We start from the raw sequence: 18,283 nt of genomic DNA on the forward strand, positions 1-18,283 counted from the left end.
CCCAAACCTTGGTTTTATAAGTAGATGGACCTTCTGTCTATTTCTGTAATCTCTTATCTACCCATCACTTTCTGCTTTTTAGTCTTTATAACACTTGATTAACTTAGTCCATCCATAGACTGATCAGTTGATCTTTTCAAATCTCCCTGCTTCCTGCACCCTGTAATTATCAGATTCCCTTTCTCCTTCCTATCTGTTCCTCAGCTGACGTCCTGACCTCATACATTCACTCATCTATATGCCTTAGATGTAAAACTCATTCCCGGAACAAGGTTAACTATTCTGAAATAGTCATCCATCATCCCGTCACAATCCCTTATGATATTTCTCATGAGGATTCATACTTCTTAAATACTTTAGTCTCAAATTTCTGTCCTGAGGACATCTTCACTAAATTGTGCCACTCCTAACCCCAAATCAGCCCAAAAACAGAAACAGCAAATCCTGACATAATCTCTTTTATTCTCACGGGTCCCTTTCCTTTTACTAATGAATCTGTTATTGATATATTGCTTTAAGAAAAGAAAGGCAGGTCTTTCTGGACCATATAGATGTTTATAGTTCTATTTAGGTTGTCAGATATAATGGTCCAAAATTCAGAAATGCTGGGAAGTATAGTGAAAACAATCCTGTGTTCTGGCTGCAATCTGGAAATCAGGGAAACTACAAAGGAAGTTGTAGCTGGTGAAAAAATATTTAGCGTTTGGATAAACAAATACATGAGAGAAAGGAACAACGGCTAAGAAGGCATCTCAGCAAAGAAACTACCCTTCCAAATTGAGTAGGAAAGTTGAAATCATTTTACAGTGATATTCAAGGAGTTTTCATCACACAAATCTAAACCCAAATCCCGTGGAGGCATGGAGGAGAGAGAGGTATAGCTGATAGGTCCAGAGTTTCTTAGCATTGACTTTTTAAAAAATTATTTCTTTTATTTACATATATGTATATACATATATACTCAAAAATATATTAATACAACCTGTACAGTATGTATACTATATAATATGACATATTGCCTGTATGCGTACTTTCGAGGCTGACTTTTTGGTATTGGTGTGCTCTTCCCTGAAGAGGACTGTGTCCCACTCATATTTCTTAGTTGCCCATAGTTCTTTGTGTGGGGCTAAGATCTCATGTTTTCTCCTGCCCATTGAATAGCTTGAATCATTGCTTTCAGTCTTTGAGCTCATTGTTATTGCTTTCAAATATTACATCACTTGTCTAAATTCCACTAGAAATTTGGGCCTTACTGGGAATCTGAAAGTCTATATACTTACCTTCAAGTTACAGAGTATGTGAAATTTGCTTTTTGTTCTGTTGCTTGAAACTAGTCTTCCTTAACCCCCTAATTACAATATCAAATCATTCATATACTAATGATTTTCATTGTCCTGTGAGTGAGCCCAGATGGTGAGTTAAAGTCTAGATCCTGTTGGTTGTGTAGGCAGATTGATGTTTTTACAAGATGTCTTTTTTATTTATTTATTTACTTGTCTGCATACATGTATGTGTGCATGTGTGCCTTCATCCATTTATATGTGGAGACCACTGAAGACACTGGTGTCTTCATTCCTATCCGCTCTTTTGTGATTGGGTCCATTACTGAGCCTGTGGTTTTTCTGCCTTCACTTCCACGGCACTGAGATGGTAGTTGCTCACCTCTGCACCTACTTTTGACTTGTGTCCTGGGAATCAAATTAATATCCTTTTGGTGTGCCCAACTGAGTCATCTCCCAGCTTGAAAACAACACAAATTTTTGGATATTGTTTTCTTTGGGGTGAGGTTAGAGTTTTAGATAAACAGAAAACGAAGAGAAAGCTGGAGAGATTTTCCATAGACACCCTGAAAAGCCCTCTCCCCTGTCAATACCCCCAACAGAAAGGGGCATTTGTTCCACATGATGTATTGCTGCATCATGATCACCCAGAACACATAATTTGCATTAGCTTCACTCTCTTTGGTACTTCTGTGGATTTGGACAAATAAAATTCTCTCTGCTCGTCATATTCATTGCCCAATCTTTTCCAGCCTTTTGCCACAGTGAAAATTCATATGTGCCCATCCTTTTGTCTTAACTAAAATGTCCTGTAAATAGAATCACTGTGTAGCCCTCAGATTGCCTTGTTATATGCCGCAAAGCCCTCAGATTGCCTTGTTATATGGCGGCCCTGGTCTGTGCTCTATGCGCTAGACCCCAGTTTGCGAGCTCCGGGAAAGAGGCTGGAGGTTGAGAATACTCACGCAGAGACAGACCAACACACAGACCTTCAATCACTGGTACCAAAAGCCCCCTTTAATAGCACCTTGGAGGCTTAAATACCCTGCTGTCAATGGCCAACAGGTGAAAATCCCAATCTCTGATCCCTTAGGCAAAGCACAGCTTTTAGTCACTTCAATTAGAAGACTCTAGTAGGGAAGAGCAGCTGAAGGCCAGGAACCCAATTGGTTCCAACAGTTATACTTAGAGATAGATAGATAGATGATAGATAGATAGATGGACGGACGGACGGACGGACAGACAGACAGAAACACACACAGATATTCTTTCCATCTATTTTTGTGTCTTGATAACTTATTTTCTAGGGTTGAATAATATTCCACTATCTGCATGTTCAACAAGTTATCCTTTCATCTACTGAAAGACTTCTTGCCTCCAAGTTTTTGCTATTATGAATGAAGCTGCTTTAAAAATGAATGTAGAGGCATTTCTTAATTTCTTTCAGTAAATACTGAAGTGCATAATTGTTAGATCATGTAATCAAAGTATGCTTAGTTTTTCTAGAGGCTACTACACTGTCTTCCATGGTGGTGGGGTCAGCTTGCATTCTCCTGTCTTCAAACATGAACACTACAGCGCCATTGCCTCATTATAATCTGCTGTTACTGATGCCCAGATGTCTACAGTTCTAATAGGGTGTACTGATATGGGACTCATGATATGTGATGTAGAGCTTCTTTTAATATAGGTTTGTTTCTGCCTGTATATTTTGTGAGGTGTCAAATCTTCACTCATTTTTGATCTCAGTATTTTTTATTGTTAAGTTTTGGAAACACTATGGATATATTTAAGAGCAGTCCATTATAAAGTTTGATAAAATGTATCTTTACAAATATTTTATCATGGTCCGTGATTCTTTTCTCATTCTTTTGATTTGCTTGAAAGATTCCTGAGCATGGGTAGAGATCATGATATCCTATATGACCCTGTATGTTGAAAAGTTGAGAAAGGGCAGAACAGCCTGAGAGATGACAGGGTTTGCCTGTTTCTTCTCAGCATGTTGGCTTCTGTTTGCATTTATCTGTCTCTCTTTTTGTGAGAAAAGGAGAAAACGTTATATTTACTACATGTCTGTAGCAACTTTGGAATCTAAAGCTCGATGGAAGCCTTCCAGACTTGATGAACCTGAGAATGACTGAGTAATGTCTGGGCATGTTCAAGGATATACATGAAGGAGAACATTAAGCAATCTTTTTACTAAACAGATATTGATTTTGTTCCCCTCACCCGTCCCTAATCTTGCTACTGAGGCAATTCTACTTAGTAGAATCAAAAGGGTTACAGCAGATTTCAGATAAGTGTATATAAAACACTGGTTTGTTAATCATGAGGTAACTCCCCAAAATCCATGCCCTTTCTTGATGCCAAAATGAGGCACGTCTGTTGCCATTAGCAGTTAATAGAGGTAATCCAGACTACATAGCTAATTCAATGGATAAAGTACTGCCACACAGTTGTGAGGACCAAAGCTCATAGGCCCAGTACCCATATAAAACCATGAATAATTCTGTGCATGAGTTATCACTGCATGACTATGGCAAGATGTGAGTTCAAGACAGGAGAATCTATGGGAACTCATGGGCTACCTAGCCTGGCATGTATACCTACCCACCCCCAACATGTACACAGTTGAACATACCTATTTTTTATATGTGTGTATATATATGGTGTGTGTTTTATGCATGTGGGTGCACACATGCTGTATATGGAGGCTAGAGTACAACTCACATGTTAGTGCTTACTTTCCACCTTATTTGACAAAGGCTCTCGTGTGTGTGTGTGTGTGTGTGTGTGTGTGTGTGTGTGTGTGTGTGTCTATGGTGGTAGCCTAGACTAGTATGGAATTCAATTTGAACTGTATATTTCAGACTCTTCTCAAAATCATGGCAATACCTTCTCAGTCTCTTGCATGCTAGGATTGTGGCCAAGAGCTACCGTGTCTAGATCATATTTTTGAACAACACTAAGATAGGGTCAATCTGAACCGATTAGTACTGGAACAAAAATACAACTGCACATCAGTTGTGATGGCATCTTTCATAAGGAAACTATATATACAATGAATATTTGAATACATCTGAGACTCCAGAATTCGTTGGGTTAAGTTAGCTTGTGGCCTCACTGATATAAAAATAAGACAGCCACACTTATGCATGGGAAGGATGTGTCAGTTCTTATATCTAGTCTTGCAGAAGTACCGCTGTGAGCGTATACTCTTAACAATGTGGGTTAACTTTACTTTATCCTTAGATAGCATCAATGTGAATTTCAAAGTTTTTTCACTTGAAATTTTCTAAATATGTAAGCCCTTAAAAGGTCACAGCTGAAGTGGAAACTGACTGAATCATAATCTCCCACAGTTATAAAATAGAACCATATGCACATGCAATGACTACGGATCTCGTTTGGTAGGGGGAGCTTTCTCTGTCCAGCGTGGAGCTTGGCCTGCTGACCTCAGAGCAGAAGCACCAGCTTCATAGCCAAGGCTTCAAAACACAGCAGGGTGCCAATCAGAGAATTAAATTATGCCATTGTGGTGCCAGAGCTTCTCAGGAAATGCTGTAGCAACCTGTCCTGCAAATAGCCGAAGGCATCCTTGAGAGCAATTCTCTGCAGCAGAGCCTTCATCTTCTGAATTTTCCAAGGAAAAGCAGCCTGCCTTAGTCTCCCATTAGCCAGTTTTCTCTTATGCGTCAGCACAAGAAAGAAATAAACGACAGGTGTCTTGAGATCACTAGGACAGAATGCTCATGGATTTTAATGAGAATTAAATAAGCGTAACAGAACTTTCATATCTCAGAATTTATCTTCCATCTCGTAAATGTAAGGAAAGCACTAGTTCCTTGCTTTCATAAATGATTCTTCTTTTGTTCATTAATTTGTACCATTTGATCTACTCTATTTTTCAAGAAAGGGTAAAGCCTAGTATTCTGTCACTAGCTGGGCCCAGTGCTCATCAGCGCCACCTAAGATGGCTGTGCACACAAAGCAGAAAGGTCCAGTGTTGCACAGAGTGTGATTTACTAAGGAACTTACAGTTAGATGTGTGTTCCTGGTAGCAGCAAGACTAAGCGAGTCCCCAAAGTCTAGATCAGAAAGACAGTCATATGTACTGATTAGTGCTTCATTCAGACCAGAATGCATCTTAAGGAAATACCAACTAGTCAAGCACATTTCTTGCACCAAGAGGCATGCTGACTGTAAAGCTTCCCTTGCTACCAACTCCGAGACAGCAGCAAGGTCTGGTGAGCTGGAACATAGACCTGCCCAGTAGGGCTCCGTCTATGAGTACCTTCTAAAACTGACAGTGGTGTGATCTGCCAGACCAAGGAGCCCAGCAGGCCATATGACTTGTCAGCTTTATATGTTTAGAGCAACTCTGGTAGTATAGTGTGTGTTGTTTGAACATCATGAATATAGATGGTCTTTGTAGCAGGAGTCAGAACCACAGAGTATGTCAGGCACATGAATATTGAGTAAATTAAGTTGACTCCAAGGCCTTCAGTCCATCCAGTAAGGTGAGTGTATCTCAGAGGATCAGAGAGTAATGTGGCCATGAAAATGCCATCTAATTTTACCTACTTTCCAGTGTTATGAATCATGCCCTAAAGTTACTTTTGAACATGGACTTTCCGGAGAGACAGTCATGCCCTGTGCCATACACCAGACTGCATTGTCTTACTGACAGGGGAGCCAAAGCCGCAACATCCTTTCCCTTATGCAGATGGGAAAGGTGTGTACTTTATCTGGTGACATGTGCAGATGCAACCAGACTTCCACATGTAGGAAATTGATGGATATTGGGGGGTGGAGGCTTGAGTCTTGAGGTTTAAAAACCTACATTTATTCTACTATGTCATATAAGAATATAATCATCACTGGTTATCACAATATCACGGACACAATGGAACTGAGGGATATGTTCCTGAGGCAATTCCTACACTGTCTGTCTTTTCCCCTCTCAAGTCAAGGAAGACTGATCTGGTACTGATTGCAAAGGAGTGCCAAAAATGCCATTAGCTAAAGTAAAGAGTGAGTTAGCCATATGCAACAGAGGGCATGAAAGTATCTAGTACCTGGATAATGTTGTACACTACAGTGTGAATAGGTATCACTTTGTTGTGCTTAGTGTGTGTTTTCCCAGGGAGATGAGCAGACATCTCTTCACCACAGATAGGGCATTAGACATAGAATTCCACTCATGTCTACCTAAATGAACCAATAATTTGAATTAGGTTTATTTTCTGTAGCATATGGAGTATACCACTAAGAAAAGTCTTTTGCAACAACTAGTAACTATGTAAACAGGGTTGGGTAGGGGTGGACCCTATGAGCTCTTCTTTAAGCCACCTTTAACTGCCTATAGCCTTACAGAGAAATGGGTCCTCGTCGCCTCTCCTCACCTCCATTTCAGAGTTACTAGTACCAATAGTGTGTCAGTCTCCTGCTGGTAACCACAGGTGCTAGCAGTTGGAATAGGCAACAGTCTTGTCTGCCCACAGACATTTCACATCACCCCCATTTAACTCTATCCATTGCAGGAATCATCCTACAAATACCCTTTGCCCCCTTTACCAGCCAAACAGGGCTATAGAGGTACTATTGAAAGTTGTCAAAATTTCAGCCTGCTCCAATTGAATTCTGGTCCCTCAGATCTTAGTGTATCAGTCTGGGCAGTGTTCTAACTAGAACTGAATACCCCTCTAGAAGTAGGAAGGGTTTTAAGGTTTTATTTTTTGCTCCCCCTCCCATGTACTCTCTTTACTATCTATCTTAACTATTTTGAGTTTAGTTCCCCCTACCAAGCTCTGGTAATGTCTTTCCTGGAGAATATATTCAAGGGTTTAGGACATAGGTATCAACTGTGAAGTCTTGGTCTTTTGTTTATTGAGGAAGAAGAAGCAACAAGAGCTTTGTCCAAATCCATTTTCTGTGACAATTGGTCTAAAAAGGGAAAATAAAGGGCTGTGCCTTTCACAACAGGAGTTCTCTCATTCTGGGTATAAAAACAAACACAAGGATATGAATGACCTCTTGAATGCCCTATTCAAACTGAATACCCTGGGTTTCCTCTACACTTTTCCGTGGAGTCATCTACCTTGCTAGATCCTCTGTATTGCACATGGTTATTGTAGCCAAGATGGTCCAGTATATGTCAGAGTAGTTCCCTTATCCCTTGGGTATTTGGAGGTGCTAAAATTGAGGTGAGTTTGTAATGTTATTCATTTTCCTGGCTTCCTGTTCCCACTCAAGCCTCACTATCCAGGTACTTATAATGATCCTGGAAATTTTTCAAGTTTCTATAGTATTTAGCTACTACAAGAGTGTAGTTCTGAGCAATTAGTTGCAAAGCCTACTTTCTGCAAGGGGATATTCATCAGATCAAGAATGCAAGTTCAGTGACAGAAAAGGATGGTGTTCTACCGCTTCAATCTCTGACTGTTCTTTCCTCTCCTCCTCCCCAAAATTCCAGTTGCCTTCCTCTCATTCTGATCTCAAAATAAAAGCTCACATCTGCATCTTTGAAATTTTCCCAAGCCACAGGACAGAAGCGGCCTGGGTTTCACTTTTATACACTCTCAGGCCAGAGACACTGAAAGCTAGAACGATGCAGATCTCTTTACTCTCCTGATCCTATTAGCCTTTTACTCGTTCAGCTGGTTCTTATCGTCAACTAAATGCCCATGGCAGTGATGAGATATTAGTGTTTCTCACTAATGCAGGATAAGCAGCACCCAGACATAGCTGTCTGCAAACCTGGCCATTGTTTATTTATAATCTCCACATGATAGGCTGCAACACTGCATAAAGGGCCACTCCTCCTGACACAGTTACATGGCCAGTCTGAGATTTCCCTCTCCTCCTCCTTGGGTTGACCGGTTCTTCCATAATATACCAGTCCTTTAGGTGAGGGTAATCCCACATAGAGTTGGGACTGAAAATGAAGACGCAGACAGAGCTGTGCACACAAAGCATATGGTGGGTCATGGGTATATTGAGGGCAATGCAGTCCCGGGCGGCAACAACATCAAAGAAATCACTGGACTTCATTCATATGTAAAGTCATCTACAGTGATCACGACAAAAGTGACTTCGCCCACAGAAGAATGTACCTGTATTTTTAAGCTGCTATCAAAAAGAGCACATTATCCAGTTTCCAAACTCCATGGAACACTCTAGTAAGTTTGCTTATTTATAGAATTCTGAGAAACCAGCAAGAAGATTAAGTCGGGCTACTCTAGGGAATCAAAGTATTTATAAGTCAAGATGCCTATCATCATGTCAAGCTCAGTCCGTTTGACATATATTGTTTTAAAATGTTATTTTTCTTTCATATGAAGATACATTAGAGAGGAAAAGATAATGAAAAGTAGATGTATCATTTTTGGCAAACTATTAACAATGGTTGCAATCTGATGATGTATACAGTTCTTTCCCTCTGTTTTTAAGGCCAAAGATCTCATCTTTCTCAAAAAGTAATAAGGGATTTGGTAGGCTGAAAAAAATAATGGAAAATTTACATGATGGATTAGGAAGAATATTCATATATATATATATATATATATATATATATATATATATATATGCTATTTTGGTGGCAAGAGGTACTGTATGATATAGTTAAAGTTAAAGACTGATGTTTTAAATGAGATGATGAGATGTCACTTCATAGACCCTGGCATTTTTGAATACTTGGTCCCCAGTTAGTGGCACTTTTGGGAGAAGCTTAGGGATATTGTTGAGGGAATGTTTCTGGAATAAACAACCCAGCACCCACGGGAGTGGGAAAAAGGAGATGTCGCTGGTGGAGCCACGCCAGAACAGCTCCTGAAAGGCTTCAATGCCAGGTCCAGTTTGCATTTCATTTTGTCCACTAAAACCACAAAGTGGGTAGGCAAGCAAGCAAGGTTTTATAGAAGCACATGTGGCAGTCACCAGGTTGTTAAGGGCAATGGCCCATTCGTTGTTTTAGGTGTCTTTCCAGGTCATTCTGCTCCAGGTAGCAAATAGAGTCATGCTTGACAAAAAGGCAATACAATAAGTGCTTTAAGTAAGTCACTAATGATGCAATAAGCCAGTATCTATCTAATAATTGGCCCTTTCTACCTTATTCTACTTTAGCGTGGCCTTGCTGGAGGAAGATTTCATTGAGGGATGGGCTTTCAGACTTCCAAAACTCTTTCCATTTCATGTTCTCTCTCTCTCTGCATGTGCTTACTGTTCAAGATGTGAGGTCTCAGCTGTTCCTGCCCCCATGCCTGCCTGCTGCCAGACTCACCTGCTATGATAATGATGGACTCTTATCCCTATGAATCTGTAAGCCCAAAATAAACCTTTCTATAAGTTGGTCATGGTGATTTATCACAGCAATAGAAAAGTAACTTAAGACAGCACATGGCATCCCAAAGTGGTTTGGGATATTGCTATGACAGGCCTGATCACGTTTTCTGGAGGAATGTGGAAGATTTGGAAATTTGGCCTGAAAAAGTGATCATACACTGTAAGTGGGGCTTAATGACCTCTTCTAGTGGGAGACTGGAAAACAGCAATGCTGAGAGTTACAAAGTAAGGGCCCAGAGAAGAGGTTTCCAAGGAAACAATACTAGCAACTGGGCTAGAGCCCGTTGGGATATTTTGGGAAAAAATGAGACTGTATTCTGACTTTATCTTAAGAATTTGACTGTGACTAAATTTAATGGTAATGGATTAATTTCTTTAACAGAGAAGATTTTGGGACAGCCTAATGTGGACTATCTCTGGTAGTTATTAGTAGTCATCTTATGCAGGTCTACAGTGAAACAGAGAAAATGGGGCAAAAAGGAACATAAGATGTACATTTTGAAGAGAATAGGAGCGCCAGAAATTGTAAAATTGGAGCCAAGGCTTGTACTTAACGAAATTAAAGAGAGGCCTGATGGAAATCAGTGAGTGGCCCCTCAGGGCAAGCCTGCACCCAACTAAACTTAAAACTTGAGGAAAGAAAAGGCCTAAGGAATTCTCTGTTCCTAGGACAGAACAACAAGCACACTCTTTGCAAAGGTGACCTCGTGGTGGCAGGGTCCATCCCAAGCTAGCCAGAGTTGGCAGTGCCCTCCTTGTCCTTGTGGCATTGTTCACAGTCATGAAGGATACACTAGAACAGGGGTTATGGAGTCTTCCTCCAGAGTTTCCACGAACCATTGAGACCAGGCAGAAAGCATGGAGTTCCCGAGAGGCCATTGTGTGGAGCTGTAGAAGTGAGCTTTTGTTATACTTGAGACCCCAAGATGTTTGAGGTGCCAGGGCCATGAAACACGAGAGCTGCACACAGGGAGTACAGCCGGCCCAAGAGGGAGATGTGTCCTATAAGAAGACAAGATGGAGAGGTAGGGCCATCAGACATGGAGTTCAAGGATTTGGAGTTTGCTCGGTTTTGGTCCCATACTTCCTCACCTCATCCGCATTCCTTCCTTATAGTCTGTGTTATTGAATGTTGGAACTGTGTAGTTTTCTTTTTTTCCTTTTATACTTGGTTACAATTGAAAAATTACCTTGACTCTCAGCAGAGACTGAACTTTACAGTAGTATTGAGATTAAAAGACTATGAGGATTTTGGGGGTTAGACTATTTTGCAGCACAATACGGCCCTGAGCCTGTGAAGACCAGGGAGCAGAAAGTGTGGTTTAAATGGCATGAATCCCATAAGCTCTAGCATTTGAATACTCAGTTCCCAGTTAGGGGGGTGTCTTACTTAGTTAGGGTTTCTATTGCTGTGAAGAGACCCCATGACCACGACAACTCTTATAAAGAAAACATTTAATTGGGGTGGCTCGCTTACAGTTTCAGAGATTCAGTCCATTATAATCATGAAGAAGAGGATGGCGGCATGCAGGCAGATGTGGCGCTGGGGCTGAGAGCACCGCATATTGCAGGCAACAGGAAGTTGTGAAGCTTAAGCGAAAGAACCTCAAAGCCCACCCTTACTGTGACACACTTCCTCCAACAAGACCACACCTCCTAATAGTGCTACTTCCTTTAGTGATCATTTTCTTAGGAAGTTTATCCTTCCTGGAGGAAGTACTTCACTAGGGGTGGGCTTTGAGAGTTTAAGAGCTCTTGCCATTTCAATTTTGTCTCTCTGCTTCCTGTTTGTGGTTTGAGATGTGAGCTCTCAGCTGCTGCTCCAGGTACCTCGGCTGCCATACTTCTCTGCCTTGATGACAATGGTTTCTTATTTCACTGAATCTGTAAACCTAAAATAAATTCTTCTTCCTGTAACTTACATGGTTTTGGTGCTTTATCACAATGATAGAAAAGTAACTGATATAGAGACCATGAAATAGGATGGTTAGTTTATGTTAGTCAGGTTAGCCGTAACTGATATAGAGACCATGAGATAGGATGGTTAGTTTATGTTAGTCAGGTTAGCCGTAACTAGTATAGAGACCATGAAGTGGATGGTTAGTTTATGTTAGCCAGGTTAGCCATAATTGATATAGAGACCATGAAATAGGATGGTTAGTTTACGTTAGCCGGGTTAGCCTAAACTAAATTATGAGTTCTTAAAAGTAAAGGATTGCCAGGCCGGTGGTGGTGGACACCTTTAATCCCAGCACTTGAGAGACAGAGGTAGGCAGATCTTTGTGAGTTCGAGGTCAGCCTGCTCTACAAGATCCAGTTCCAGGACAAGTACAGAGAAACCATGCCAAAAAAAAAAAAAAACCCACAAAACAAACAAACAAAGAGGATCAGAGGATCGTCTATAGCTGGAAGCAGAGGAGAGAGCAAAACACTGCTGGGTGTTTTGGAATGTGAAACTTTAACACATAGTGTGTGGAGGAAGATGAGGCCTGAAGGAATTGAGCAGCTCAGCACGCTCGGGGACCTCCTGGCCTGCAGTCTCTAAGGAATGAATAGGTGTGATCCTGCTCTTGCCTCTCCAATCCTGAGACAATCAGAATAAACCAAGAGGCCAATTCTCCCTCATAACCTCCAAGTAGGAGAAAGGCTTGCCAACAACTTAATTTCTGCCTAGGGAAACAGAACAGAAAATAGAGGAGCGCATCAGACTTTGGACCCACAGAACTGTGAGGTCACGATTCCTGATGCTGCTAATATGCATTAGCTGCAAGAACTACGGGGAGAGGGCAAAGATGAAGGACGAGATCGTGCCGTTTGTTGTTATCCTGGTGCAGCCCCTTGTCAGGTAAAAGGAGAGCTCCTTCTATGTACCATCGATGTTCACTCGGTCAACTAAGGAGGAAATCCTTGCCCAATTCGTTCATTTTACAGTGTCAGATGTACCCGGTAGTCACCAGATCTTTTAAATGCCAGGCACAATGTATTGAGTAATACGTCCTGTTTGTCATATGTATTGCTACCACATTTTACAAAGGGAGAAATAGGTACCACAGAGTCTAACTCATGTGCATCAGGAACCAGCAAGTGATAAGAGTAGAAATCCAAACTCAGGGGCATGAATTCAGAGATCCTGCTCCAGAAATTGAGCTCCAGGCCCAGTGACTGTACTTGTAAGTTAAAACAGAACCTAACCAAAGAAAAGGAGTTGAAACCCGTTTCTAAGGGGAACAAGGTCCACAAGCATTAGTGTTCAAATAGCCTGTTTTGATTTTTGTATCCTTCATCCTCCCCAAAAATAATGAAATTATGAATCATGTAGGGGAAAATGGCCATAATTGGAGGGGGGCTCATAGGAGACGATGAGAGTAACATTCTTTTAATGGTTACCTTGAAGGCAAATAATCCCAAGACAAGATCCATTAGAGGGCTGCAGCAGCTGATTAAAGAAAGGTAGGAGTCAAAACCCAGCACAGCGATGAGGCTAAAAAAGAGGATCCTCTCGAGAGAAGTAGGAGCAGGCCCTTCAGTTGTAAAGTTACAGTATGCTGTTCAGAGAGAGGAAACAAGTCCGTTTTTCAGAATAATTCTCAGGCCTCGGGTCTCAGGAATTCATTGGACAAATAAGTAGCAAAAGACGATAAATTTGGGTAGAAAGACACTGGTTCATTGCTAGACATTTTCCATTAAATAATGCACCAAAAGAGAGATGACTGTAAGACTCCAGAAAGCAAGAGAGATTCCAATCAATGTTGATTTTTGTTTTATTTTATTTTATTTTGGTTTTGGTTTTTGAGACAGGGTTTCTCTGTGTAGTTTTGAGGCCTGTCCTGGAACTTCCTCTGTGGCCCAGGCTGATCCCAAACTCACAGAGATCATGTTCTGTTTCCCGCATGCTGGGATTAAAGGCCTGTGCCACCACCACCTGGTGTGGATACCATTTTTAACAAGTATTTTTCTGTTTTCCCTACAAGATGACTTTCCCATGTCTAGCAAGTCTATAAATAAGTCATTTCCCTTTCATAGAGTATTAGGCCATAGGACTTCTAAACACAGCGGAAATGGTAAGGGAGCGTAATTAGAAAAGGGAAGAATGCTGTGCTATTTCTCAATACTAAGAAGACGGAGGGAGCGTAATTGGTTCCATACTTTTGACAATGACACCTCATGCTCCTGTGTACTTCTGTGTAGTGGGATGGCTCTCCTTCAGCTCTTTCAGCTGTCTTGAATTCTGATTATGAATTCCTTGTTTTAGTTTTCCCTACTGCAGTACAAGCTGAATCAAAGCTGCTTTGCTCCAAAAAGGCTGAATGATGCGTTGAATCTATTATCTTACATATTTGAGTAGACTAGCCCACAAGAAAGAAGGTGAAAATTTAGCCGTGATAGCTTATCACAACTTAGTGCCAGGAATAAATTCTCCACCCGTTATCAAATAAAGCAGCTCTGAAAGCTTTAAAGACTAAGTGCTGATATAGCACTATTCAGGCAAATGTACGTCTAGGTTAGCACATATGTGGAAACCCAAAGTGCAGTTTAATTAATTTACTCCCTGATAAAATGCTTTGCTTCTAGGAACTAGTTTCCTTTTGTTGCTTAAGTATCTTTCTAGGAGCCTTGAGTCAAGGAGATTTTGTCTAGATCTCTGAATGATATTTCCTCCCAGATTTTTAAAAATCTTAGGTTCGCTCCGTAGATGTCATCAGTCTGCAACGTGCGAAAGTGCGCCATTTTCCCTGTGCTTGACCAAATGTTTCATTTCCTGAAAATTACGTTACTGAAATCCAGCAAACAGATGGTCAGAGTCCTGCAGATCTTGCTCCTCTATGAAATGCATGATCTGAATTTCTGTCGTACGCTTCGGAAACTGGCAAGGATTCTCCTTGTAGACTGTGCTTGTTGCTGCAATATTCAGTCATTTGTCAAATCCAATTACCTGCGACATCAGGAAGATGTTCCAGATTTATTCATGTTTACACACACACACACACACACACAAAGTTGGTCAAGCCATGTGAACTTGGTTGAAATGTATCTAGGTATTTTAATTAATCATTATGTGCTACATGGTTTAAAATTACGTGATTACACAGGGAGATAGATAAAAGCCTGATTTTCCCTCTTAATAGTTTTTAAATATCATATTATCCAGGCTAAAGAAATAGTTCAAAGAATATAATGTAGGAGTTTGGTAAATAAGATAGTCATGCTCCTTTATATACATTTTTTCTTCTTGGGTATAAAAGATTTGATCATTTAACAAGAATAAAATCAATCCATGAGGAAGTTTGACATTGTCTCAACAGTCCATTATGACCTTATTTATAAAAACATAACTGGGCAGGTAGCTCATACCTATATTCCTAGCATTCAGAAGATTGAGACAGGAGGGTTGTCATGAATCCAAAGTCAAGTGGAGCTACATAGTCAATTCTAAGTCAAGTTAGGGCATAGTATTAGGTCCTGCCCCCTCCCAATTATTAATAATTGTTCAGAAGAAAGTCTTTATTTTCAGGAAGATTTTTCAGCTGTCTCTCAATGTATTCTTTGGGGAATGTATGAAGCAGTAGGCTGTTGTCAAAGGAAAGCCAAGGGCAGTGACAACATGACTTTATATTTCTAAAATATCTTTTCCAGTTGGGTATGTATGGCCTTTACTTGGGCACTGTCTTGAATATGCTGCTTAAAAAAAAATCTGTGTGTTTAACTATTTAAAGTATCCTGTGTGGAAAATAGCAAAAATCCCACTTAGTCCTTTTGTAAAGATACTTAATAGTAGACATTTGTAGAGTCCCAAGATTGCAATTAACATTCCACAAAATAGGTGACAGAAAAATCCCAGTAGTCTGTTCCATACTTTTGATCTAAGACACTTTGGGGATGTTGCCAGTTTATGTAACATATAATAAACCCACCCCATGTATGAGTCTGTTGAAACCATGGTTTAGATAGGGAAAGGGAGAAAAAGAATCTATTAATGGATGGTCTCTTAAACCACTAACAACTCAGGTACTTAAAAACACATATGTTAAAAAAGCATATGTAGAGGCGTTTGAGGATTGACACATGTATTCAGATCATGTAGGTATCCGAGTGTGTTTTTGTTCTTTTTTTTTTCTTCTTCTTATTCATTGTGTCTGTTCCTCATTGGGACAGAAGGTTTTGATATTTAAGGAAGCCAGTCTCCCCAGAACACTATGGCTGTGCACAGGTAGATGAACTAGAGGAAGGGAACTAGTTAATCATACACTCTGATAAGGCATTTAGCAACTTTCCTCATGTAACTGACCCGGAAGAATCTGAAATTCAGCAGAACCACCCTGTGATTCTTGCTTTTGCTGCGACCCTTTCTTCGTTCTTGTTTCATTTTGTTTTCCCATTGAGTTAGGATTTATTAATTTTTGTTCATGATGTTTGTATGTTGATGTTGCCATTGCTTCTCACTTAAATGAAGATAAAATCTGTCATTGCTTTGTGCTGTTAGAATTGTTTCTTTGTACCAAAAAAAAAGAAAAGTGAAGGCCAAATGGCTAAAGACTTTTGTTGACCCATCCCAACACTGAAATTTAAAGATCAAAGAAGGGAATAATATAATGCCCAGACAGCTCAAATATCAGGCACAATGTAGCCTTCCATGGCTAACCGTTACTGCACTGCGGAAGTATTGACGGAATGCTTTAGAGCCCTAAGGTCTTCTGCGCAGCATAGCATCCTGAGCAACCAGGGCTCAGCGAGACTTCACCTTGTTCCCCGTGATCTTCCCACTGGGCAGCAGCTTCTGCCTCCTTCACCAGCCTGAAAAACAGAGCAACTCTGGCAGATTCTGGCTGCAATGTTCCTTCAGTCAGTCATGTGTACTCCATGCATGAAATTCATCTCTTCTGCATTAAATATCAATTGTATGGAGATGCCCTTGTATGCTGTTTTAAGACAATATGCTTAATATTGGAGATGATCCTAAGAAATTATACATATCTCAATATGGTATTCTAATTAAATCCTAATTAGCAATTCACTGTGCTAAAACTTAGTTTTTTCAGTATAGAAATAACTTCACTATGCATAGAAAATAAAGATATAGTTTTTGGAAACATTAGAATTTCAAAAATACAAGGCGGCACATGTGGGATCTGGAGGTGTTGAGAATCTTAAGTGTGGGTTTCTCCAAGCTTTAAGCTTCAACAGTTTCATGTAATCAGCGAGCTTGCCAAACAGTATCAAAACCCTCATTTTCTTCAAGTGCTTTATTTATCTTTAATAGAACCTTCATCACCCTGGTGTTGTAAATTTGGAGTGTATGTTTGAGACGCCTGAAAGAGTGTTTGTTGTTATGGAAAAACTCCATGGAGACATGCTGGAGATGATCTTGTCAAGTGAAAAGGGCAGGTTGCCAGAACACATAACGAAGTTTTTAATTACCCAGGTAAGAAATCAATTAGAGACAGAAAAAAAATAGTTTTCGATATCAGATGTTACCACTGTTTAACCACAGCTCTCTAGCCTTGTTGTTTGGTCTCTGCTTCCAGTCTAAACGACCACCAGAAAAGATTGCAAGAGAAGATATCTTCTTACTTGTGTTTATGTTATTCAGAGTCCAATATACAAAATTAGTAGCTTATAAACTGACCCACGCATTAAAGCTGTGCTGGAAATTTTAATACTACAGTGGCTAAACCCTGGTTCACTGCAGATATTTGCGGTAGTTATTTCTGTGCCATGTGGTGAGTTCCTTGTCTACACCTGTGTTTGTGGCTATCTGATGCTATGGAAGAATATGCTACTTCTTCCATGGAAATATCTTTAGCAATCTACTATATTAACTGTGGACGATTTGCGTGTCTGGAACATAAAGAACCTTGACTAGTCAATGTGGGGTTTCTCTTGGCCTTTCAAATTCATGTTGCAGTTCCCCTCAGTAATACCTTGAAATTATGTATGCATCTTGAAGTGAATTAGTACTATTTCGAGATGAAGTTATTTTGATGATCTTCTTTATAGATACTAGTGGCTTTGCGGCATCTTCATTTTAAAAACATCGTTCACTGTGACCTCAAGCCAGAGAATGTGTTGCTGGCATCGGCTGATCCGTTCCCTCAGGCAAGTTCAAAAGCCACTTTTCTGCAGAAAGTCAGCTTGACAGCCTTGCTGGCTCTGAGCAGCCTCCTCCCCCCACCTTTTTTTTTTATTGTTTTGCTCCTTAAGCCCTGAGTTTGAAGTCTCCTCTTAGCATTTTCATTCCCGTGTTGCCTTATGTTCCTGGATAGCTCTGTGTCACTCCCTTCTCACAGAGCCATCTTGATGATACTCATCTGTGCTTCCCAGCCGTTGCTGGGCTTCTTCAGAGCAGGTGCCTCCAGGCCTGTGTGGAAAGCATGACTTTGTCACTGACAGTACCTTAGGATCCCAGGGATGCTGCGTACTCTCTGGCTGGTGACCAGGGCAAGCCAGAGGTGGTAGGAAAAAGCTGGACCTCTTTTTAGGGACCCTATGTTTCCAGTACTTGGTCAGGGTGAGTGTCTGGGCTTGCTGTGCTGAGACCTTCAGGTCCCACCTGCTGGCCCATACAGAGCTAACTTTGATAGTTATTGCGGATTCTGTCATCTTCCTCCTTACCCTTTGTTCTTCATTTAAATAAGCCCCTCAGATAAGGTCATCATTTTGCA

The 18,283-nt window shown here is 40.6% G+C and overlaps 1 protein-coding gene across 2 annotated transcripts in view; it reads left to right on the top strand.

The window, feature by feature from the left end:
• Prkd1 (protein kinase D1) overlaps positions 1-18,283 on the top strand; it is a 308,561-nt gene that overhangs the window by 262,015 nt on the left and 28,263 nt on the right. For both annotated transcript variants that reach the window (XM_048415779.3, XM_048415780.3), the window contains 2 exons: positions 16,882-17,043; positions 17,619-17,717. In XM_048415779.3, coding sequence (XP_048271736.3) covers positions 16,882-17,043; positions 17,619-17,717 — 261 coding nt within the window. The remainder of the gene's footprint in view (positions 1-16,881; positions 17,044-17,618; positions 17,718-18,283) is intronic.

Source organism: Myodes glareolus, chromosome 11 (genome assembly GCF_982192425.1).
Source record: "Myodes glareolus chromosome 11, mMyoGla1.1, whole genome shotgun sequence".
Classification (NCBI taxonomy): Eukaryota; Metazoa; Chordata; class Mammalia; order Rodentia; family Cricetidae; genus Myodes; species Myodes glareolus.